The following is a 25,471-nucleotide window of genomic DNA, read 5'->3' on the forward strand; positions in this document are numbered from 1 at the left end:
CAGCAAAGCCAGTGGCAGACTTCTCATAGACACGCTGGCAGATTGCTTTGGTCGCAAACAAGATCAAGAAAGCCTTTTTGTCTCTTCCCAATGCAGTAAGAAGTCTTGGTACTGGCCTTGAATTTTTGTTGATAGCTGCTAAGTTTTTAATTGAATACAGCTGATGTTTTAAACACCACAGAGCCTGCACAATTAAGTCTCTGACAGATTGGCAGGTGTTAAACTGCAAACCCTTAACAAACCCAAGAGATAACCACCCTTAAATGTGACTGGGACTTTTCTCACAAGCATTCTTCCCCACTATGTACTTGAAAGCAGCAAATAAAACTACTTTGACCTTCAACTTGCTGCAAAGAAGCTAAACTGCTCAAGAGGACATACTTGTGAAAAAAAAAATAAAGATATACTTAGTAATAATTTAATTTTTTATTTATTTAGAAATGGTCTTCCTATGTACTACACAACCATGAGCTGAGCGGGACAGAAAAAGGCAATGACAAAGCATAAAAACAACTAACCTTTTAGTTTTAGGAAATGAAGCCAGAAGCATCCATAGGAAGACAAAGGAGACTCTACACAAGAACTTGCAGAACTGGAAACACACAAGCTACATTTTTTTCCCAGTAATGTTTTGTTTTTACTAACCATCTTCTCTCTGGTTACCATGTCTCAGTGTGAGATACTGCACCACTGCATGAGTTCTTTGTAGCTGGGAGGGTTGAGGAGCTCTAGAGGCAGTATGAAGTAATAACCCCTCCTCTACTGGGGTCAGAAGAGACACCATGCACCTCTTTAGTGTTCCTTTGTGCACCTTTCTACTGTATGACAGGCAGTGTCTCTTCCCTTCCTCCTGTTATAAATTGGAAAACACCGGTTCTCACTTCCCTCCAGGTAGAATAGCACAGCTGATAAAAATCAAAAATGCAGCTTTGCCTGTGCATAGCCAAGGAGGAGTTGGAAGGGATGAAGAACCCAGGTTTTCAACACTATGCTATCAGTCACCATAAAGAGGTATTATCCTTGTTTCTTTCCTTCCTTCTCAAAAAAAAAAAAAAAAAAAAAAAAAAACACACTTTGGTTATCCACATAAAAAAACAACACGAGACAAATGAAAGAAAAAACTTCCTTCTGCAACTTCCATTTAAAGCAGCAAGATCTGTGATGTTGCCTGTTAATACATGAAAGCCAGCATTAGAATTGTCATTAATAAAGTCTCCATACGAAGAGTACATAACCAGTGATTTTAATAGTACAGCTTCTGAATCTTACAGTGCCATATCTGACATAAGAAGACTGTAATCACTTTATTAGCTACAAATATAAATTATATCTGGATTTTCTTTTTCTCTTTAAGAATAAAAAAGTACCATGTGTTCAATCTTCCAAAGTTAGAATCACAAGGGTAAAGATGATAATCATTTGAAAGCCATATAGAGTATACAAATAGATCATTTATATGCAACATGAAATGATGAGTCATTAAAAATAAGACTCCTTCAAAAACTGTTCAAATGATTGTCCTTACCAAATGTACTAACACAATTTGTCTTCTGAGCCCTTGGAAACTGTCAAGTCCTCCTCCATTAGTTCACTCATTTTCATACACAAGAGTTTCCCAGAAACATTTAGTATTCAGGAGACTTGGCTGTGGGTGGAGCTGTATTTTCTCCTACATAAACCATTACATTCTGTTCATTCTTTCACTTTTATTTTCTGGTGAACTGCAAGAACTTCTTAGTCTTCAGTCTGCTAGAGGGAACAGTCCCTGCCATTTCTTACGTCACGTAAATGTTTCAGGCACAACAACCAGATTTTGTCCTTTTTGCTGGCTTGTAGTCAGTAATGTCTACAGTTTGCGGTGGCCCCTCAGCTTTCTGCCTTACAATTATTGGCACTACCATCTCAAACACAGTTTCGAACAGGTAGTCCACCTTATATCCTGTTTTTGCACTGGTCTCAAAGCACATTTTCTCAGCGGCTGGAACATCTTTCTCATCTAGCATTTTGTATTTCAGTATCTTCTTATAGAGCGCAATCGCATCCTCTGCACGGACTTGTTTTCGCACCTTTGCGCCACAGCTGGCAACAGACTTTTCAGATCTATTTTCATCCGGTGGCAAAGCACAGTCATCAGTGAGGTCAACTTTATTTCCAACAATAGCAAAAATGCAGTCAGCACTTGCACTGTCCGTCAGCGCCAAGAATCTGTCTTCCAGCTCCATCAGGCTTTGGAGGCTGTTCACATCATACGTGAGGATCACGGCAGCTGCTCCTCTGCAGTACATGGACCCAAGGCCATGAAACTGCTCCCGTCCTGGCAAAGGTTTAAACACAAAAGAAGTTGGTTAATAATCTAGCTGCCATTACACTAAGTTAAAGAGTAAGAAATTTTAAGCCTATTTCACAAGATGGGATGGATCACTGAAAGTAAAATGCATTACTTTTAGCATTTTCGTTTTTTTTCCTTTTTCTCCTTGAGAGTGCAACCGTGCCACAGAACAGCTCAGCTCACTGCACACATTCAGAGCAGGGAATATGTAAGATGAGCGACCGTGCAAGTGTGACAAAGCATTCAGAGTTGCAAAAAGAAAAAGTATTACATATTGGTTCATGTCATGTGAATAACTATCCTGATTGCATCCACAGATGTCTCGTTCCACATATTTGACCATTTATAAACACAAAGTAAGTTCTGTTGTGTCAAGTTGTGCTACAATTTATTACTCAGTACAAAGTGAATATGTACATCCAGTACAGAAATCTGGATCAAAGACCACTTCTTCCTAGTTTTTGAAGGTTTTCATAAGCAATTTAGTCCTATGCTACATGTCCACTGTTCTCAGGTACATTGGCTTTACAGGAAGAGACTCCTTGTCGTGTAATACTTCTGTATATGGTCTATATTATTATGCATCTGTCCCACCATAAGTAGTTATGCTTTTTAGGGCATTAAACACACACACACACGAACCCTAACTTCACTTTAACAGTAATTTACCTTTCAATTTAGTTGTCCCGACTCACTCAATAACCACAAGCTAACAGCAAAACATTTCTTCCTCCTCATCGTTCAGCAAATACCTGACATCATTTCCAGCTAAGCCTCGATGGTCTCCTTCTGACTTGTTTCTTGGAAGACAAAACTGATTCTACCTTAAACTCTAGGAAGGAAACATTGCTCTTCAGTGGCTGCAAAGGGACTAAGGGAAATGAGACTCAAGACAGACAAACAGTGTTTTCCTTTCTGACAGGGAACTGCAACTTTTCCAAACATCTACAACATAGGGAATTTTGCTCTAGCACTTTCACTTTTCTTCCCTAAATTTGATTGAGAAAAAGATTAAACGCACGAGACAAATAGCCATCGGAGCCAGCCTTTGGTCACTACAGAACAGAACTGTGAATGCACAAAGGAAACAAAAGGGAGCCAAGAATGTGACTCCAACTACATACACTCTTTTGAACATTTATCAACTCTTTTCATACAGTCTCTTTGCACAGGGCCTTCATTTACAGAAAATCTGGAAGTGATCTGGTTACATTTGTGTGTTGTTGTTGTTGTTTTTTTCCAGAAAGCTACTGACCACCAAGAGTTACAGTATCACGAAATCATTGCAAATGACTGTAGAACAGGAAAGATAGAAATCCATGCCAAAAGATATAGGTCAGTGTATATTAGGAAAACATATCTGCCACATGAACACGCACATGATGAAGGTAACTTAGAGCCTACCTCCCGTCAGGAACATAATTTAAAATAGACCTTTGAGTCACTGTAGGCAGTCCTTTGAGAAACCTGAGGACACTACTCCATGGTGGCCAGAAGACAGACAAGGTATCAGTATATCAGTAAAACAAAACTGGAAAACAGAACTAGAATATGAAATCCTCAGTTCACTACACCTTTAACACTGGTGAAGTTCTGGTAACTGCCAAAGAAATTAATTTAAAAACATGCAGAGTGAGATATAAAGAGGTATAAAGGAAGGTGGTGTGGACGCCAAGAAATGTGAAAAAAATGTATGAGTAAAAATAATAAATAATAAACAAATAGTCAAAACAAAAATAATGGTGAATGATTGAAAAATAGTATAAATGGATGCCTATAAATTCTCTGGGTAGTCTCTGGGTTAATTTCTCTTAGCACAGAAAATGAGGATACTCCATCAAAAAAAAGCATGCATGTAGTTTAAACGCTTACCTACAGAGTGAATAATTGGAAATGGCTTTTATATCACATTTTAGAGGTCAACAATTCAATTAATGGCTTTTGGGAAAGAATTAGGCAAACTTTATGGAGAACTGCATCTATGCAGTTTTGTATAACTTTTGTTTTCCTCCAGCAAGAAGTTCTTTAACCAGTGATGCGGAAAGCAGAAATAAGGGGTAAAAGAAAGAAGAGAGATGCCTTTGCTTGGTTATGCTAGGTAAGGGCAAGGGGGATTGGGGTGTAGTGGAAGGAAGAGGTCAGTACTTTCACACTTTTTCCTCAAATCTCACATTCATATTTGTCCTTTCAGTTGCACTGCCAGTGAGTTGTTAGAAATCTCCATTTTTTTAGAGGAAGTTTGTGCCATGACCTACTTTGTTTTCAATCAGAATCCCAATTATGCTGCGGTCTGGAAACCACAATGGAACATATATTCTCTTCATCTCACTTGAGATGCTTAAGCCATGAAATCCAGCCCCCAAAAATCATTTGCTACAGCAACTGAACGCTAGAACAATACTATTGCTTGTTTTATGGAATTTGTATGCTAATCTAATCTTGCACAGCATAATATAAACCATGACACAATTACATTCTAACTACAAACTGACTATTTCTACAACTAACATATTGTTGAAAAGGGTAAAAAGCAGAAAGAAGAATTTTCCTTGCATAAGGGATTAATTATATTGGAGGAATTATGGACAGTCTTTTGCTCACCCACACATCTTAATCTACATAAATATGTAGAAAAATGCATAATTTACTTTTGCTGCACAGTCTCCTTCTGCAGACCACTGGTAGTACTCACAGGCAGGAATATGTAGAAACACCCTTCCCCCCCCCAAAAAAAAAAAAAAAAACTGTGCAATGAATTTAAATTAGAATCTCAACTATCCTCAAGGTCTCAGTCAATATAATAAAGGTCAAATAATATCAGATACTACTGTGAAAAAACTTACTACACAGAAATAGCCATCCTTTTCTTAGGACCAGTTACTTCTTTGTCTGGAAGGACCTGGTCACGCTCCAAGAACATGCCTTTTTACACAGTCAGCTCAATTAAACTGCAAACCCTGAATCCATGGATTAAACGATTTCACCCTTGCAAAAAAGAAAGGCAACAGGGAAGAGTGACAGAACTGTATCAAATAATTTGCAATCAAAGGAATTGCAAGAACAACAGAAGAATAATATTAGGGAAACTTAAAGCCAAGCGACCAAAACTAATTTCAGTTTTTCTTTTTATCTTTATATTTTGCTTTATTTATAGCAGTTCAAAAACCCTATGGCCATATCATCTGCAGCACCATTATTATTTCAGAGGCTCTTCCAGCAAGCATATGAAATCTTGTTGGAGTCTTCACCCACTCAGGAACAGCAAGGCCAAGAAGAGTTTTCAAAATTCTGTGGTGGTTGCTATAAGCAAAGAATTTGGAGCCAAATGGACCTCAATACCCTAAAGCTTGTAGAAAATCCACAGGGAAAAGAAGGGAAAAGCAGATCTTGCAAGAGGCCAGTCTGATAAATGAGCAAGGCTCAATTACTCAGCTCTGGTGAGGCCGCACCTCGAGTGCTGTGTTCAGCTTTGGGCTCCTCACTACAGGGAGGACATTGAGGCCCTGGAGCATGTCCAGAGAAGGGCTACGAAGCTGGTGAAGGGCCTGGAACACAAGTCCTGTGAGGAGCGGCTGAGGGAGCTGGGGGTGTTTAGTCTGGAGAAGAGGAGGCTCAGGGGAGACCTCATTGCTCCCTACAGCTACCTCAAAGGAAGGTGTGGGGAGCTGGGGGTCGGCCTCTTCTCACAGGTAACCAGTGATAGGACTAGAGGGAATGGCCTCAAGTTGCTCTGGGGAGACTCAGGCTGGAAATGAGGAGACATTTCTTCTCAGAAAGAACACCCAGGCGTTGGGACGGGTTGCACAGGGAAGTGGTAGAGCCACTGTCCCTGGGGGTGTTCAAGGAAAGGCTGGACGTGGTGCTTAGGGACATGGTTTAGTGGGCGACACTGGTGGTAGGGGGGTGGTTGGACCAGGTGATCTTGGAGGTCTTTTCCAACCTTAATGTTTGTGATTCCCAAGTCTAAGATGAGAACTGACGGCCTGGCTCTGATCTAGCCAGCCTCTTACAGCACCCTGACCTGCAGCTGGGTGGCTGCAGCCCACCTGAAGGCTTGTTCCAGACAGGACCGCAGCCTGAGCGAGCTTCCCCTTCCCTTCCCAGCCGTGGGATCAGCTGCCCCCAGCTGCTTCCTGGAGCTCTGTCCCCGGCTGCCAACCCTGGAGGACGAGACCCCAAGTAGCTTATGAAGTTGCTGTTGATGTTTAGGAGAGCAAAAATTTCCTCCAGCCAGATTTAAATCTGTTCCTTACCTAACACCTCTGCAAAGGCTTTCACTGCAGCTTCTAAACATGACTTCCCACACACACTTCCAAGAAATCTTCCACTGGAAGAACAAGTTTTAAATCTCTTAATGGTGAGCACACAGAAGAATGCAAAACAGCCTGTTACCTTAAGTCCCGAGGGAATATAACACCTTGAACACTAAAGAGCTAAAAAGGTCTTCCAGAAAAGTGATGTTATTTTGATATCTAAGTCTGAAAACGGTCCCAAATTCTGAGTTTCTAAAGTAAACACATAGTGTAGAAAACTACACAAAGGTGAGTGGTAGAAGTATATTTGTACTGTATTTAAAATGAACACAAGTGCAAAATTGCCCAGAAAGTTCTTGAGACAGTCCATAAAACCTCTTCCAAGGCTTTACACTGTAATTTAAGCAGGAGGAATTAGCACAGACACAAGGCACCACCTGGATTTTCCCTTCTGAATTCTAGCTCTCTTTTAAAAGAGAGTCTGAATCTAAGCACATGCAAAGTTAAACAGGAATTGTGCCCTACGGAGATAGCCAAAACAGTAAAGAAAACAAAGTATGACACCCATGAGACAGCACAGAGAACAGTGCTAGAAAGAAGCACGGATTCAGACAGAGGTTCAAAGGGTGGCCCTGATGCTCTTGATTTGCTTCAGTAGGACCATCTATGTTAAGCACAAGACCATACACGGAAGCTCCTCCTTAATAAACAGCATTTCCTTCTGTTTGCAGACAGACCAGTTACGTTATGACCCTTTAATTGACATTAGGGGAAATAATTTGGCTAGAAACTTAGATTTCTGTTTGCACACATATACCAAAACACAGGCTGACTATCAAAAAGCAAGCAATAAAGGTCCTTGAAGGCTTCAGGAAAATTCCCCTGCCCACATGTGACTTGGGCTGTAAAGTTTTGACATTGACGAAGTCAGAGTTCTTCAATTCTAGTTTAATATTGATATTTATTCCTTCTAGGCAGCTTTAATGCATTTCCCTTGAAGCCGGGAACTCTATTAAGAAGAACTGGACTACGCCTGTGGTTACCTGGGGATAAAAATAAAGCTCTCTATCACAAAGGATTAGCATGGAGGACATAAGTAGGAATTAGTGGAAACAAATGAGCCTGAGAACACTGAAGAGCTCAATTTTTGACATACCCAGAAGCTGCTTGAATACATGGTTTCCTGATCCACTTGAAATGCCAACATTTGGTTTTGCTCCAAGACAAAATTCCCCATAGAATAAAAGTTGGTGGGAGGGGAAAAATAAAAATAAAAAACACCAAACCGTTTAATGTTGAGTAACTAGAAAATCCACTTACACTCCGCCTTTACCTGGTGTTATACATTTACAATGCTATATAAGAGAACGTTCTTGGGGGCACGGAAGTTTCAGAGTGCAACTGACCTCTAGATCTACTAAAAATCAAGACAACATTTATTTTATGTTCATTACTCAGAAGCTAATCAACATGCAAGGTGTGAACTGTGCCCTACTTCATGAGAACCTATTTAAGTTATTAAGATGAAGTGTACAGATGCTTGGCCAAAGCAGAACATAATATAAACATAGGAAAGTCCTGATCTTATACCCAAAGGGCTTCACTTTCATCTTGTAAAGTAGAAAGAGCTATGCGTGGAAAAAGAAAATAACAGCTGCATTGGTTGAATGAGCAAAGGAAAATTCTTCAGTACATCTCTCTGAAGAAAAATCGCCACAACCAAACAGTCAGGAAAGCAACCTCAATGTAGTAGTATAGGGCTGGGACAAGCCTACTGCATTTCCAGATGTAACTTACTCCCAGTTGCTAAGTCAGGTATCTGTCTCATATTAAAAGAAGATTTTAAATGGCAAAAGAGTTAATCTTCTCACTTAAATCTCTATATTTTTGTCTTTAAGAACAAACATGCCAAATTCTGAAGGAGTCTGAAATTCCAAACACCCTGCAAACATTCCCATTCTACAAACACAAAGCATCTGAGGCTTGTAAAGCTCTCTGCAACACAGCCCTTCAGTGTGAGCAAGAAAGCCACACAAGCAGGAGCCATCATTCACTCCTCGCTTAGGCAAGGCAAGAAATCGCCATCAACCTGAGCACTGTCCTTCCAGCAGCTTTAGTTATCTTCCTACAAATATCACAGCCCCATTAACAAATGTTTCACTCAGACACAAAAAGTGAAGACTAGAAAGACTACAACTTAGCAGCTGCATCACCTTTAGCTATGAATTGCTTAAAACCCCTCAAGTCTGATAGCATTTAGGAATTTATACTGCCTTATAAATAAAGGAAATATGCTGAATGAGCTCCAGTACAGCCCTAACGGCTGGTGTCCAGGCAGGAAGTATATGCAGGATGTTTGTTTCAAGCAGTACAAGTATCTTCACATGAAAATAGAGAACAACACTCAAATGGAGGCAAGCCCCAAATTCAAAAGAACAAGCAATATGTTTGAACTACTCATCACAGACAGAAAAGCCCCACTAACTATGAACAGTGAAGCAGAAGATTTTTTCAAATACATTTAATTTAGTGACATTTAAATAAAAGACAGCCCTTAAGAACTCAGTGCACTACTGTACAGAAGGAAAATGTTATCTTCCTGATCTGGATGTGGCATTACATTATCCCACTATAAGCCAGTTTCCACTGAATTCACAGCGATCTTACATGATCTACTGGCAGATTACAGAAAAGAATTATTTCAAATATTAAAATATTGCATTTATTGATCTAATTTTGTCTGAACAGCCTGATAATTTACTCCAGAAAATCCAAGCAGTTATAGAGTTGGAGGTAGAGAATGGTTTTCATAAAACAGGAAATATCTTGACACTGTAATCACAGATTTATGAGCTATGATACCACAGGATGGTTTTTATCTTGAGAGATTAAGCTGCACCCATCTATGTACATAAAAATATCAAAGAGATACTTTTGAGAAGCCCGCTAAACTACCATCAGTGATCCAAAAAAACATATCCAAACACATACATGAACTCTGTTATTAGGAAGCCTGAATTTTTTCTAAGACTCAAAAAAAGAGGAAAAATTCAATGATGAACAATTGAAGGACGATTGGAAAGGTCTAATTCTTAAATGCAATTAAAAAAAAAAAAAAAAGGCATAAATTATCTTTGGGGGTAACTTTGCAAGTTTATGCCTGAATACTTAACAGATATGAATATAGTCTGCATGGAATAAGAGGGGAAAACAGTAGTATTTGGGGAAAAAAAAAAAAAAAAAAAAGATTCCCATCCACTAATTCCCACTACTCCAACACTGATTAGAGATTTGCTGTGCTAGCAAACTTACTGGGGATTCCATCTCCTATGTAATATGCAAAGAAAAGATAAAATAAAATTGTCCTTTATTTCCATTCCTTTAAGTAATAAAACCAACATCCTCTCAGACACCTGAAGTAGCTATTTGGTTCACACCAGGACCTACCACTTTGCATGAAGAAAAGCAAGCCATGTACTTCCCCCGCTTTAGGTAAGGGCACTAAAAACACAAATCACGTTATTTCTACCCTCTACTACAGAAAGAGATATAGAAAACAGGACAAAAATTTGAACAAAGTTTTTAAACAGCATTATGAAAATATAGAAAAATCCACCCTGCAACCTCTAGGAAGTTCTGCTCTTTTTGCTTGTTCCAATACAAACCCAGCATATGAATTCAGGTTTTTTTTTTCCAGTTGTAATCACCACCAGTATGGCTAGGAAAGGCACCAATTCAGACTCTTTACATACAAGAAGAATCACTGCAAGACAGCGATACTGGAAAGCATCTGAAGAAGGGGGCTTTTACTTTCTGAAAATGGAATATTAATACATTTAATACTAATATTAATACATTTATTGAAAAATTATTTTATCCTGATTTTTTCGCCTACTTCTTTCTCCTCCCCTTTAAATATAACTAAACTAAAAATAACATACACCATGAATAAGTTTTGCAGGGCAAGTTTCAGAAGGGATTGTCAAATATGAAATAGGGAAAAGATTTTGTCCTAAAATTTTAGCCACGTCACCTACTTTCTAAAATAGGAGCCTTTCCTTAAGAGGATGAATAATTTTGCTAATGCTTCTTATATTTCTTTAGAGGTTCAGGTTTATTCCTGGTTTACAGCCTTTCCAAAAGGAAAGTCACCTTAACAGCAAGCTGAAATGAACAGCTGCAATTGTCCTTATTTTCCTTCTCCTGTTAAGAATTTTCATCAGCAAAAAATGCTCATCATTGTATTTTGGCTTTGTTTCCTTTTTTCTTTTTTTGGTCTATGCTCCCAGAGTGATTACAGTACAGCCCTGACCGAACAGGGGAATAAGCACTTTCATGCCTCCATCCTTTCTGAGATGAGCATCCGCTGTCAAGCTTGAACTATGCCAATTGGTCAAGCAGCTTAAACTGATTGCCTAATAGCTATTAAAGCGTCAATTCCATTTGCATTTCAAAAGTGGTGTTCCGGTGCAATTCACGTAAAAGATTTTTTCCAAAGAAGTACACTTAAATGGGCCTTTTATTGGTAGGACAAATAGCACACTGAGAAGTTAAGCAAGAATCATGCCAGCATAGCGTACTATGAGTCACATGCCAACCACCCTAAGACTTGGTTAATGATCTACAAGATCATCTGAGTTTTATCTGAAAATGGTGGCTTGTTGCGATATGCTTTTCTCCAACAACAAAAAGTAATGGGAACTTCTGCTACAGGCTTAGTTTTATTTTGTACCCTCTGAGAAGGTTATCTGTCTAGACACACACTAGTAGAAACTCCAAAATAAATGTCTTGTTACAACATTTTTCCAAGGTGCTAAAGAAATGACTCAAAAGACATAGGCTTAACTCCCAGCACACGTCTAAAGAGCCCACAACTGGAAATGAGTAAAAGTTTGCTTTGGGGTCGGTTTGACATTTTTTGGTGGGTTTCTTTCTTTTATTTTTTTTTGGTTGGTTAGCTTCTCATTCTAAAGGCAGCTAAACTAAAACCAAGTAACTAGCAACTTAAATTGGTGCAGGTCAATCCTCCTTCAGAATATACCAAGCCAGAGAAGTATCAAAAAAAAGTTATTGCAGATGAAATCCTCTCACTCACTCATCAGTAAAATAAACATTGCTCTGTCATCTTTTGAAAACCCGTATTATTCAGTCAGAATAATCAGTTTCAGCCACAAACTTTTTAAATCCAGCCTTGAAAACTTTCATTTCATAACCAGCAATGAAGAATTCAGTTTACAAGTTCCCAAAGACAGACCCATTTACAGGCTGGTGGAGATCAAGCCAATGAAGGAGAAAGGAGAGAAAAAAAGAAAAAAAGAGATTCACAGAGCAAAGCCAGAGGCCAGCAACTGTAATCCTCATTTGAGTCTCATCTCCTGCATAACAACGACAGAATTTCACTCAGCCCTCATCTTGTAACTGAAGAATCTGTATTTCATATAACAACCAAAGAAAGAGGAGTTAATATTGCACGAATTCCTATGCTGTATTTTAGCTTTCAGACTGAATTTTGATAAGACTTTCACCTTCATGAAAGTCTCTTCCAAAAAAAACACACAAACAACAACAAAGCACATGAATAAAACAAATGAAAAAAAAAAAAAAAACTACAAAAAAACCCACTCTTCACTAAAAGATATTCTTTTATGACTTAACCTTCTTCTAATTAGGCCACGTAAGTCAACAATTTTTCGTATTTGGGCTCTGTGCCTCTAATCCATTAACCATGCTTGTAGCTCTTTTCTCCATCCTTTCTGCATTACTCTATAACCAAGACCGTAGCAGAGTCAGCACCACTACGTGGTTACTTCAGTTCTTCACTACTTTCATCTCTACGCTTCGTATACTTTTTAGAACAATTCTTGGGCTCTGGGACACCACAACACATTAAGAGCTTGGTTTGTCATCTGCTACCAGCTCAATGGGCCTTGCAACAAAACACGTATTGTTGCGCAAACAAAATCTAGCTTGGCCATTAGTCTATACTCATTTGTAACCTTACGTATTTGTTTAGTCTGAGTGTTTTTAACTGCAGTAGTCTTTTTGTAGATAGACTTGTCCACTGACTGTCTTTGGACTAAATGCATGTTCATGGTATCTGACCAGGAATGCCTTCACCAGACAAAGGAGCTGCGTAACTCCAATATAAAGGACAAATAGTATCAGAGGAGATCCCCATTATCTACAAGATTTAGCCCATGAACTATTTTCAACTTCTCTGAGAGAAAAGATGAGCTGGAATCTATTCCGCTGTGTAAGTACTATTGGTTTTTGTTTTCTTTTCTTGCTGACAAGAGTAAATCGAAACTTACCCTGCTATTACTAAAACTAAGCCAAACTTCTGAACTCACAAGAATTTTAATTTCAAAATCCAAATTCCCATTGACAGGCCAGTTTTATTCTACTAGTATGCTTTGTATCCAAAGTTTCAAATTTAAAACATATATTATTGTAACACAAAACATTTGGGAAAAATGCTCCTAACCACAGTATCTAGCGTACTTTTTGCCAACAAAAACCTTGGGTATCCCAGTAAGAGATTACATATATATAAAAAGGTACCCCAGTAAATAAATATACATTGCAGCAAAAGATCCCATCTACACCTCTGCCACCCCAAGTAACTTTTTCATTTAGCTAAATGAGACTTGCTTTTTTTCAGACCACCTATTTTATTTAGTTCTCTTGATCCACGTTTATTTTTTAGGAGAAGAAAATAACCCCAGAAGCTTTAAGCAGTTCACATATTTCCAGCTGTCTGGAAATGCAGTGCCTTGTAAATGAAATGTAAAAATGACCTTAGCACTTCCAGTCCAGCAAGCGTATCTCAAGAGTATCTGCAATACAAACTGACAAAATGACACCAGTATTTATCTAGTTCCCTACATAACCATGGTGTTTTAGAAGAAGACATTTTATCTGCTGAAGTCTGGCAAAAGAAATGAGGCAATACCAGACTCATGTGACACTATCATTCTGTCTGAGAGGAAACACCGTGCCAGAACTCCAGTATCAACACCACCCCTACTGAATATGTGGCAGAGCACTTGAGAACTAAAATCACAAAACTTCTGTACAGGTGTGAGCTGGAGTGCAAGGTTGAATTTTGAATTTGATAAAGTAAAATGTAAGCACTGATGTAAAATCCTTCAGAAGTTTTATGCTTAAAGGGCAATTTAAAACTGCTGCTTCAAAGAACAACTGGTCATTTGGCAGGTGACCTGCTTAGGGAGGGAGATGATTAGAAGCAAACTATGAGGAAAAAAAATAATAATAACATTAGGATTTACTTTGGAAAAGTTCTGCGGGAAGCAGTAACACCAACTCCTTAACTGCAGCAGCAGGGCTTAAAGCCAGCTATTGCTCAGTGAGGGTAACAAAGAGACCACTTACAGAAGTGAAGTGGGCTTTGAAACCACCACGGCCACATCAGACTCTCAGCTCTTGGTTGTGCAAGAAGCCTTTTCGCCATAACACCCTCTGGAACAACAGTTCGTCACCTCAAAGAAAAGGCACTCCTACAGAAAAGCAATTAATTTTCCACAGGACAAGTTCTAAAAGCAGCTTGTTTTCCTTTCCAGTACCCCAAATCTGATACTTTTTCCTGAAATTTGCAATTTCTTTCCACAGAGGAACGGGCGCTGCAGACGATCCCACCTCTGCGCGCCCTTGCTAAGCAGAGCTTGTTACCAGGTCCTTACCTCCAGAAAGGAGAACTCCAAAGCCTGCAATCCCACCCAAAGTTTGCTCTTCAAAGAGAGAAGTTGGTCCTTAGCTCACACAGGAATGCAGGGCCAGGTTTGTTTTAGTACAGTTCAGCCAGCATTGCATGGCCCTAGAGGTCACTCAAGGCGAGTTGGATATTTTATATTGCTCAATACGGAACCGGCAAGTTAACTTGGCTTCCAATTCACCCAAGCAAACATTGATACAGGTGTGGTATTAAAAAATAAAAAAAAATCAGAGGTGGGTGGGGTTGAAATTGCTCGCCTAAGAGTACATCAGTAAACCCTCTGAAACCCTGACACTATTAGTCATTCCTGCTCTCCGCAAAGACAGCAATCAGTATCTGCCTGTTCCCTCACAAATGAGAAATGCTTCCTGTTTTTCTTCATTTTTATTACTGTTTTAAGTTTACTTAGTTTTTTCAGCTTCCTCGTTACTTTGCTTTCACCCTAGTCATCTTTATACAGCCTTTTTTCTTTTATTAATCAAAATTTCCCATTAAGTTTTGCTGAAGACGAGTGACTACGTACACACCAAGTCACTACAATACTTTACATCATGCCATTCTTTGAGTGAGGAAATACCATAAACTTAATAAACACATCTTAATTAAGGACAGCAACACTTCAACTATGCACTATTTTTCCTCTCTAATGAAAGCAGGTCCTCTGTGGATTAAGTTTAGGTATCCAACCACAAAGACAATGAAAAAAGTTCAGGCTTCAGATATTTTCACGGATCTCCGGCATGCTTCCACCACCGCACCAAGATACCAAAATCAGTAGTTTTTTAGCCTTCAAAAATCAGCCTGGAGCTGATTTTAGGGCAACTTGGTTACACTTTCCTACCCTTCCCCACTGCCATCCTGTTCTCCCACAACAACATGACTATTCAGTACAGACACTAGCACTCTAGGGCATACAGAAAGGGCCAAATGTGCCCTGAATATATTGGCCGTGGTTCCTTTTGGAGATAAAATTGCTAAGTCATATCTAGACTGTACTTCAAGTACTACTTTCATAAATCTTTTATCTTACCAGTACCTTTCCATGTTGACTGTGACTAGGCGACATGAAGAAGAGGGCTAAAATATTTCCAAGTGACGTAACTTTTAAAATTTAGCATAAAGCAGCAGCTGAATGTTGGTAGTCAAAACTGGGAAGAAAAAAAAAAAGTCTACAAAATGAGACATTCAGATTCTGAAAAAATATATACAGACCAGGTTTCACAAAGACAAAAACACATTTGAGAGCTGGCAGTTCTTGTTGTCAGAAGTGATCTTTTGTGTCACATATTTTAAAACTGAGAAATGTTTCCTGCACACATAATGAATAATAGAGTTGTCTGAACTACATTAGGAAGTTACCTTCTCACACCAACAGCAAGCACCCAAAGATGGTCTGCCCCAGCAGGTACTCGATAAGTGCTTCGTATTTAAGGTTGATCCATCTTATGGGGATATGAAGCCATGCTGTAGTAGATAACTATAAGTAACTGCTGGTTTCTAACACTTCAATTGACTAGCCTTCACTAGCAATTTGAAAAACAGTAAAGCCTTGCTAAATGGGCAGAAGTAGAATGAAGGATATGGATCTTGAAAAGTGAATAAGGATCTACTATTTCACTTGTTGAAGACCAACTCCCATCAGTAACAAGGGACATAAACCTAGGCCCACTCAACAGACATATTTTTAAACAATTTGTTTCAATATCAGTTCAGGCAGATTCTCAACCAGGAACACAGGCAATTCATTCGGGCCTAATTTATCCTCAAGAAAGCCACAACTGCTTCTGCTCATTGCCAGCTGCCACCAGCTTTGACTCGGATGAATTCTCCCTCACTGGATGCCCTTGGATAGCCGCTGTCTGTCAGAAGCAGGAAGAAGTTCTGGTGACCCGGCAGGCTGTCCTCAGCAAGTGCCATGATCAGGAGACTATGCCAGACATACAGCTGCCTCTGGGATATATAACAGGAGAGGTTTACTGAATTTGGGTAATTGTATCATGGAACTCGGCGCTTGGGCTTTCAGAAGATCTGCTGACAAAGATAAAGGCATGGCTTTCAGTTTCCAGCACTTCTCCCTTCCAGTTCCACTTCTTGCTTCTCTGTCTGCACTCTTAAGAGCGTATTTCATATTCACTGTGTAGAGGCATTAATTTAAGGATTAAAGAAACAAAAACCGCAAAACAGGCATGGTCAAAAAAAACAACTGATCTTGTCTAATTAATGCTTCCCAGCCTGGCACAAAGGGAGTACCACCAAGACGTGTAAACAGCTCAGTTCTGAACTCGTACAGAGCATATGCCACACGGAGCAATCTGCTTGCTCTGTGCAGGGTCCATCCATTGAACCTTCATGCCACGAGGGGAAGCCACTTACTGAAAGAGAACTGACTGCAGATTTGCATGTGCTACGTCCTTTTTTTTTTTTCCTCTACTGTTAAGAAAGAGATGAGGCAGCTGCCCTAGGTGACAAAGCGGTCTGCCGCCAGAGAGAAGAGAAGGCAGCGTCTAGTCCACCACCACTGGGCTTCCAAGGTTTAACAGAAACCAAGAGTTGAGGAGGAAAACGTGGGAAGTGCATAAAATGCTAAAAGGGGAAATGAGATAAGGGAAACAATAGGAACATGATACAGACAGCTATCTGGGAGAGAAAGCTCACATCCTAAGGAGAGTCCAAGAGAGCGTTTGGTCCTCCTCATAAAAATAAGCAGCAGTCACACAGGCAGGGACCAGGGAGGGGCGAGTAGTTTGAGGTGTTTTCGGTTTCATTAAACTAAAGATTTGTTTTTAAATAAGCAGTCTATGACAGCTTTTCAGAAAAAAAAATAAATAAAAATCAGTCTCATTATACCAGCTGTTTTCCAAAACGTGTCCCACTTGCAGTGACTCAAGAGATATGATGATCCCTTTTACAAGGCTTGGAAGATGACGACTAAATTACATAGGACTCTTCCTTTGTTTGTTTTGCGTTATTTTTTTTAAACCATAAATCACTACAGATATTGTAATTTCCCAATTTTCTGAATAAACCAAAGTATCTGCTGTTTCAGACAGCAAATGGCAGCAGGAGAATAGAAACAAATAAATAATACACAACAAAAATCTCTAAATATCCCAGAGCCTTAATTCTTTCCAAATGTGGGAGCTAACAAGAGAGTAGCACCAGCTTTGTACATCCAGATGACAGACCTCACTATGAAGAACAGAAAGTGAACTTTGAGAAGTTTCACGGCATAAAGCACTGAACCGCGCTCATCCGCAGCCCCAGCAGTGTCGTAACCTGCGCAGCCAGACAGGGAAGTCGGCCAGCCCAAACCCCTCGGGACACGGGAGGGAAGGGAGAAAGAGCTCGACTGAAGGCCACTTCAGCCAGGGCACACCACCACACGTGTATGTTTTTATACCATTGCAGTTTAGCACATTGGGAACATGAGCGTAAGCAGGTATCTCAAAGTTGGCTGACTCCATTTAAAGAAGTCATTACACAGCCTGTGAGCAAAATTTAGACATCTCTCTTCTTTCAAAGGCTATTCCAATGTACTCACCTTCTGCTTTACGTTCTTCATAAAGCGTATTACACTCATTTACCTTGCGCCACCTCACGAGCTGTTTCTTTGAGATGTCTGGTTTATATATTCTTACAGGACCAACATTTACTTGAAAGCCCAACTAAGCCACCCTTCACTTTACGGGTGATGATATAATTAAGAGAAGAATAAAAACTCAAATACTTACGTCATATTAAATATTCAGCCATACACTTTTAAGGTTAAGTAGTCATCAGCTACAAATGGTAGAACAAATACACCCTGCTATTTCAGCAGTACTGAAAACCATTATTCTTAAAGTATACAAGAGCAGTTGGATGGCTGGAGAACACCTTTTCTCTTTATTTAGTAAGAATATCCTTGAGTACAAGAACAGTGGTTAGGAATATTAAATATATAATGAATTAAAGGAGAAATGCCATTGGATGAACTGGGGAGAGGACATGCCGTGGGACCAGGGAGAGGTATTTACCTTAGATATGTAATGGTTACTGAACACAATTATTCCAATCTTCAATTCATTAACCCGGAGACTAGAAAAAGGAAAATTATGTATTCTCTGTAGCTGAGGATACAGTGAGTTATTTTCATGACAGAAAAAAGCAAAAAAAAAAAAAAATTGCAAGAACTGAGTGGGGGGGGGGGGGGGTTATTAATAACAAACAGAAACAGTCTGAAAGCACAGGAGCTTTAATTCACAGTACGGCAATTTCTGACTTTTACCTGTTTGAATATTGAAAGTTCTGAGTGTCTCTCCTCCTGGAGTCTTGTACATGAAGTGTCCATCATGTTACAAACTAGACTAAGATGTATTTTTGCTCTAATGAGCCAATGTTCAAATTTAGGCTAGAAAAAACAAAATGCCAAACCTCATTTCCTTTGACCACCTCTGCTCTCAGCAGCACCACTCACGTAAGCTAAGTTTTAATCACTTCATTTCCTAGGCCCGCACATCTTCGGGCACTGCATATGAAGCTATAGTTCATATAACAGAAGTAGAGCAGGAAAAGTAATACATCACAACTTTGACACCTTTTGATCAAATACCAGAATGTTCTACCCAACGTTCACCCAGAAGAAAGCTAATCAGCCAGACTCGGGAGAGAAAATGATTCTTTTTATTCCATAATTTCTGACATCCCCAAACATATCCACCACAGCCTCGGTGTTTTTCTTTGTGGAGACCCAAACAAAGATTACTTGTTTAGATGTTTTGCAATACTACAACGTGACTTGGACAAGGAATTACCAAGTTCACCTTCAGTTCATCCAGAGAAACACTGCCACAGAAAAAAAAAAAAAAAAAAAAAAAACACACTCAGAAGCTCACGTGGCAACTGGCTTCAATGCATGTTTGTGCCAAATAATTGTTGTGCACCAAACAACTAAGCTATGATAAGTGATCGCAGTGTGAAGTAAAGATACTCAAATTAGCCTAAGTAACAGGAACACACCACTGTTCACCCAGCTAGACAGAGGATGATGCAAGGAAAAAAGAGTGTCACATCCCGGTCCATCCCTATGTCCTCCCCTTCACCCCCAAATAGTTGAAAGAGTGTTCATAGACAGCTCAGGTATGCATCTGACAGATATTAAGCTCGAAATGAAGAGCGCAACAAGGCCTTAATGACTTGCTTTCTTGCACAGAATACCTGTTTAAGCCTTTGCACACACCCTACTAGCAGACTAATTTACTGAAGTAAAGAATTCAGTTCATGGCCATCCTTCTGAAATTTTCTACAGTCTTTCTCACCTTGCTTCTGATCCACCAGGAAGATGAATTTCCATACATTTGCACTTCCTGTCAGCAACTCTGAAGCAAATTTGCCATTTCGTTTCCACTGTCTGACTAGCCATTTCCCTCTTTTACGCCTCCCTCTCACACGCGTTTTGTCAGTATTGTCATTGATCAAGCAGTCATCACTTAAAATAACCTTTCAGCTGTCAAGTCAATTTTGACAGATATCTGGAAAATACACCTCCTTCTTCAGTAAGCAGGGAAGAAAGGATGCAATGCCAAAGGCACACGTTCCTCATTACAAAGATTATCAGTGCTGCTTCAACCTAGGATATGGGGCTGTAAAACATGGCTTGAAAATATACATATTCAGTCAATGCAAGGACTTGTATGAACTCATTCAATATCAGTCACAGCGAAGAAGCAGAATTTTACAGAAAGACAAGAACACGCATCATGCACCAAAGACCAGACAAACATACACTCGTCTTCCCTTCCACTAGATGCACTCGAAAGCAGTTAATATTAATCCCTCTCCACTCTTTTACAGGATGCCCCTAAAACTCAGGCCCCACTCCAAGCCAAAATTAGAAAGCAAAGACATCTTTTGTCACATAAGTCGAGGTGCTCCTGAAGCCACAAACCTTGCCACTCCAAAGCCACAAACCTTGGCTTGATGAACATTAGCAATGTTGTGGTGTAACACATTGCCTGCTTTAGCCAGGCAAAAATCCCAGGTTACCGATACAATTCGGAGAGAGTCGCATTGAACCATCAGGCAGTTTCCCACTTGGGCTGGACCAGTGGAGTCACTTTGCACACTATTATTAAAGCTTGGATTTAACATGGAAGTCTGAACAGAGAAATTACCACAGAGGTCCATGTGTGTCACTCATCTTGGCCTGTATCAAATCCAACAAACAAGTGGCTTACCCTCCCCAACAACTTGCCTCCTCGAGAGTCAGTACTAAAAAAATACACAGTAGAAACAAAATCCTCCCTCAATGAAGTGAGTTAGCCATAGCTCTATAAAGACAATGTGTTGATTTTATCCCCCATGTGGTGTTCACACTTTTGTTTTCTTCCCCACAGTTCCCTGTGACAAGGTATTTCCAATTTTTTTACTGCCTTTGTGTAAAAAAGCACTTTCTGTCAGCAGCAGTGAATTTGTCACCTTTGACTTTACTTTTGCATCACTATATTCTCAAGTTGTGGGACACAAAAAAAAAGAAGTTCCTTCGGGACTTTCTCTGCACAATTCGTTATTTCCTCATACTTTCAATCACCTCCCAAGTTATTCTGCTCTTCTCAGAAAAGATTCATTTCAGAAAAATCCCCTAGTGCAATGTTTCACAACAACAAAACTATGCTTCCGCGCATGTTGGAAAGCTAAACCTTTATTCCTGCTTCTGAACCTGCTTCACAGGCTTTAGATACAGAGCTCGACGACAGTGAACTCTCTTCACTGGTTTCCCCAAATGCACAAGAGATTTTTCTCAGCAGCTCACCACCTCGCCTCTTTGAATCTCCATTCTGACAGCTTCCTTTTCAAGATGTGGGGACTAAAACCAAACACAGGGAAGCCACACTATGCATGAAGGCACTGGTCCTCAGCTATCATGCAGAGGCCAACATCATATTCTGTGGGATAATTTTCCCAGAGGCAAAAAGCAAAACTTCAGGCAGCTCAGGGTCCAGTTACCACCAAGAGTAGGACTCACAGGCAACAAACTTAAGACGTGTCATCCTCTGTGATTTTCATCTCCTACCTTGTTAAGTTCCAGCCTCCTAAGCACATCCAGGCACACAGACTCACTGAATGAGCCCTGATCCTCAAGACTTTTGTTGAGATGATCTCCTTTAAACCCCTCCAACAACCTCCTCAAATATACCTCATCAAACGCTGATCAAGATCCAATGTCAGCTGCCACTCTTTCACCTGGCTTAGAAAGGCCTTCCCACCTGCCTCAGGGTCCTCCTGGGCTTTGAATAACCCAAGTAACCATCTCATCTGTAGTTTATTTTCTCCCACTATAGACCTCCACTTCCAAAAGCAAAGTCAAGAGGCTCAAAGACAAAGTGAGTGAGGAACCTTATAACACCACTGCAGACTGCTACAGTTAAGCTCTAATTCTTTGAGAGCTGAAAACTCACAGCAGAGTCAAATCAGTTCTCCCACTCAGACAGCTAGCTTAAGATGAGAGGAAGAAAAAGGGAAGCTTGCTTTCCCAGTTAACCTTTATGTTCATTATCGTGCTGCATGACTCTCCGCATGGTAAGTTCAAAAGCCGGCTTCTTTCTTAAAACGCAGTCACAGCATCATGAAGTGAATTTTATTAAATACTTGTGATTAACTTACTGGCCTGCTGCTTTGATACCAAGCCAGTAACACAACGGATCCTGACCACTAATAGTTAAGAAACCTTGCTTCTGGGGGCATCACCAATCACCAGACAAACGTCCAATTCATGAGACCGCAAACTAACATACAGACAAGCTTTCCCTTTTGAAATATTAAGGCATCAGAAAACACACCTGAAATCCCAGAACACTTCCACTTAATTGTTAAGCGAAAACACCACACGCCTTTAAAGGTAGAGCAGAACCAAGACCCACAGCTTCTGGATGCATTTGTGCTGCCAGAGAGAAGAGAAAACCTACTAGCATGGTGTTGCACACCACCAACACCCAGTCGGGAGCTTTGGTTTACTCCTTAGCTGCTGTCAGCACTGCCTAGAAGACACACACACACGCTTTGATGCCCTTGAGACTCCGACCTCCGATTCTTTCACAGGAGAACATTCTTCTGGCTGATACTACTGCTCACGTTCCTTGGGTCTGAAAAATAGTGCTCCGGACATGCTGCTAGGAAGGTCTCAAGGCATACGCTCAGATGTTTAGAGACTAAGGCCCTCTAGCAGACTAGTCCTCAATAAAAAACACTAGAAGTTGACAGTTTTCCTCTTATTTTGTATACTTCAAGCAAAGAGGGTTTTGTTTCATTCCTTTGAATTAACTGACTCAAACAGAAAACACGCAAATATAATTTGTATCTTGAGAACCTGAGTTAATAAACAATTCTCTGCTCCACCACACTGGGTGAAACATGAGGACCATCTAGCCAAGCCTCTGACAATGGAGAAAACAGTCAAAAGTAGGTGGCTAAGAAAAGAAGGAGGATAAAAAACAAGGCAAGCACACAGTGCTTCTCCCAAGTATTCTTCCTTGTGTAGCTTATTTGCCTCCTTGAGTTCAATGCAATTTCCAAACAACTTCTTTCATAATGATCAGATTGGAAAACTGGAAATGTCAAGTTCTTCGCTGTTAGCATTTACATTAAAAATAAAAAAAAAAATAATAATAAAAAAATAATAAAAAAACAAGTCTGACAACTTCTTTACACCCATTTTACAAGACTTGTGGGTAAGAATATCAAAGACTTAGATTAGACTAAGCGGCTGATCTTTCCAGGATAAGGATGGGTGGGAATGCACAGCCAAGAGAGGAGCCCTACCTAGACTAGCTGGTGTGCTCTTCAGACTTCCCTTGGTAGAAAATGTGAGGTGTGCATTTCTGTGATTTACTGTGTGATAACACAACAACATACATTCCGAGCACATCGGCAGATTTAATTATATCTGGAAAGCAGGTAAGATATTTCTAGAGCAAGAAGTAATGGAAGATCAACAAAGCGATGAGTAAAAATGGTATGTTTTAAATAATTCAGAGGGTCAGCAATTGAACTGAGGTAGTACTAATATCCACACGTAAGTAACTTTTGATCCATCAACACAACTGATGCTCATCAATCACTGAAGTCTAATCTTGTAAAAACAAAGCAAAAAAGTTTCAGTATATTACTGACGTCTACCTTATTACAGGCAGCTGCCTAACCCCTTTCAGAATAACAAACAACATCCAGACTGGACTGAACATAAAACATAGAGGACTTCTATGGAGACAGCAGTGCCCAAAAAAATGTTGATAAGCCAAAACGAAAATAAACATACATTCATATACTAAATATAACATGAAAACAGAACTCACATTCCAGTTCATCTTGCTTGACTGTGTAATTTGCTGGAGGACTGAGCTTGTGCAGCATTTACAACCAAGCAGCCCCTCATTTTCTAGCCCTAACCTCCCAAACCGCTCCCTTGCGCTGGTGTGAAGGACTGCTGGGGCACTGTACTGCTAAGACAGACGCCTGGTGTTGGCCCTCAGTGTTTATCTGGGTAAGATGGGTGCAAATGCCAAACTGCACTTTTGTCCTATTGTGCTGAAGCATTTTTGATCTCCAGGATGATCTTTCCTTTTGGATTCTCCTACAGATCTATGCATACACAATTATACTGAACAATTTATCTGTATTTGATTACGCTGTAACTGCCTCAAAAGAATTCAGTAGTAAGCAATGCCAGGTTAATAAACAGACACAGAGCTGAATTATAAGCTCCTCCCTGCTATAAAAATTCAAAGCTTACTTGGCACTCATCTGGTAGAGGTATGACAGTGACACCACAGAGAAATAATACCCACATACCAAGGACTGCAGACGTGTCGTGGCCAACAAAAGCACAAGGACCATAAAAACAAAAGGAAAACCATGACAAAACCCACATTTAATCTTATCACCATCAACAGAGTTGTAGCACCCACAAGGTCCACTACTTCTTCACCAGGAATGAAGCACGGATGTGCTTCAGAGCTACAGTTTCTCAGAAGACTAACGAGAAGATCAACCACAGCCCACGGGTCCCAGCACTGCCTAGCCCGGAGCTGGCAACTCACACCGCTCTGCAGGAGCACCAAGTCAACAGCGAGACCCTCCTGGAGCCAAGCCTGCCTCTGAAGGGCTAATTCCCAACAGGAAGGAAGCATGGGGAAGACACAGCTCCCAGCACGGCACTTTTCACCAGTGTGGCCTCAGAAGCCGGGCTGCAGATGCCCTGCCAAGGCTCAGGAAACCACAGGAGCTCCGGCCGCAGCACTGCGTGGGCAGCAGCACCCGAAGCGGTCCTGCTGCGGGGTGCAGGGTGAACCCCGACTGCGAGGAAGGAGACAAGCTCTGAGCCCCAAGGAAGGTGTCTATTGCCTGGGTGCTTCGCCTGGCTTACTGAGATGAGTCTCTGGAGGTTTTCCAGCTTCCCAGCTCAGCTCGGACCGGAATCCTCAGCTAACAACGAACAGAAAGCTGCAGTGAAAATAAGCAGCTGGAAAGGGGGCTCTCAAACCACAAGATAAAGCCTGGGAGGGATTATTGCATGGTATATAGTTAAAAATAAAAACAAAAACAGACGAGCATAAGAGAAGTCATCTTGGTGAAGCCAGCCTTTGTAATTCTCGTCTTGAAACACAGCCCACCGCTAGCCACCCACAGGGGTCCGGTTTCTAGAAACAAGCCCGCAATAAAGCACGTCCCTTCTGAAGCACAAGTCGATATTTTCGGAAGCTACCGAGAAGTTTTGCTGCCCAACTCGCCGGCGGTTCCTCTCCCCCGGCGGGGGAAAAGCCACGTCCCCGCAGCCCGGGACGCCCGGCCCCGCAGCAAGCTCGCTCCCCCCCGGTCCGCGGAGCCCCGCAGACCTGCCGTGTCCCAGATGGAGATGTTGTAGGGCCCCCACTGCTTCAGGTAGAAGGCGCCGCCGACGGTGCTGACGGTGTCCTGGAAGCGCCGCTCCATGTAGCGGTGCAGCAGCGAGGTCTTGCCCACGTTCATGTCCCCCAGCAGCACCACCTTCCCGTCCGGCTTCTTCATCGCACACGGACGCCGGGCCGCCGCGGGACAGCGGCCGCCCGCCGCGGGCAGCACCGACACGGGGCTCCGCCGGCCCCGGGCCCCTGCTCTTCCTCCTCCTCCGCCTCCTCCTCCTCC

At 40.9% G+C, this 25,471-nt stretch overlaps 1 protein-coding gene and 1 long non-coding RNA gene across 3 annotated transcripts; both read right to left on the bottom strand.

Moving 5' to 3' along the window:
* Positions 1 to 1,218: 1,218 nt before the first annotated feature.
* Positions 1,219 to 25,471, bottom strand: RAB20 (RAB20, member RAS oncogene family). 2 transcript variants are annotated; one of them, XM_035318036.1, is made up of 3 exons: positions 25,418 to 25,471; positions 25,183 to 25,381; positions 1,219 to 2,314 (listed from the first exon to the last, which is right to left on the bottom strand). In XM_035318036.1, exons 2-3 carry the CDS (start codon positions 25,352 to 25,354, stop codon positions 1,794 to 1,796), a joined length of 693 nt encoding a protein of 230 aa, XP_035173927.1. In that variant the 5' UTR covers positions 25,355 to 25,381; positions 25,418 to 25,471; the 3' UTR covers positions 1,219 to 1,793. The 2 variants fall into 2 exon arrangements, with proteins under 2 accessions (XP_035173927.1, XP_035173935.1); XM_035318044.1 differs by having other exon boundaries at positions 25,183 to 25,376; positions 25,413 to 25,462.
* Positions 7,136 to 24,758, bottom strand: LOC118162097. The gene is made up of 3 exons (XR_004748288.1): positions 24,217 to 24,758; positions 7,739 to 8,210; positions 7,136 to 7,171 (listed from the first exon to the last, which is right to left on the bottom strand). It is a non-coding gene; the product is annotated as an uncharacterized LOC118162097 (long non-coding RNA).

The sequence above is a fragment of the Oxyura jamaicensis genome, chromosome 1 (assembly GCF_011077185.1).
Source record: "Oxyura jamaicensis isolate SHBP4307 breed ruddy duck chromosome 1, BPBGC_Ojam_1.0, whole genome shotgun sequence".
Classification (NCBI taxonomy): Eukaryota; Metazoa; Chordata; class Aves; order Anseriformes; family Anatidae; genus Oxyura; species Oxyura jamaicensis.

What these genes read in the sequence shown, in the direction of transcription:
- RAB20 (XM_035318036.1), bottom strand. Translation starts at nt 25,354, where the DNA reads ATGAAGAAGCCGGACGGGAAGGTGGTGCTGCTGGGGGACATGAACGTG. An exon ending in CTCCATCTGGGACACGGCAG is followed by an intron (nt 2,315 to 25,182) that starts GTCTGCGGGGCT and finishes AACCTTTGCCAG; the next exon opens with GACGGGAGCAGTTTCATGGC.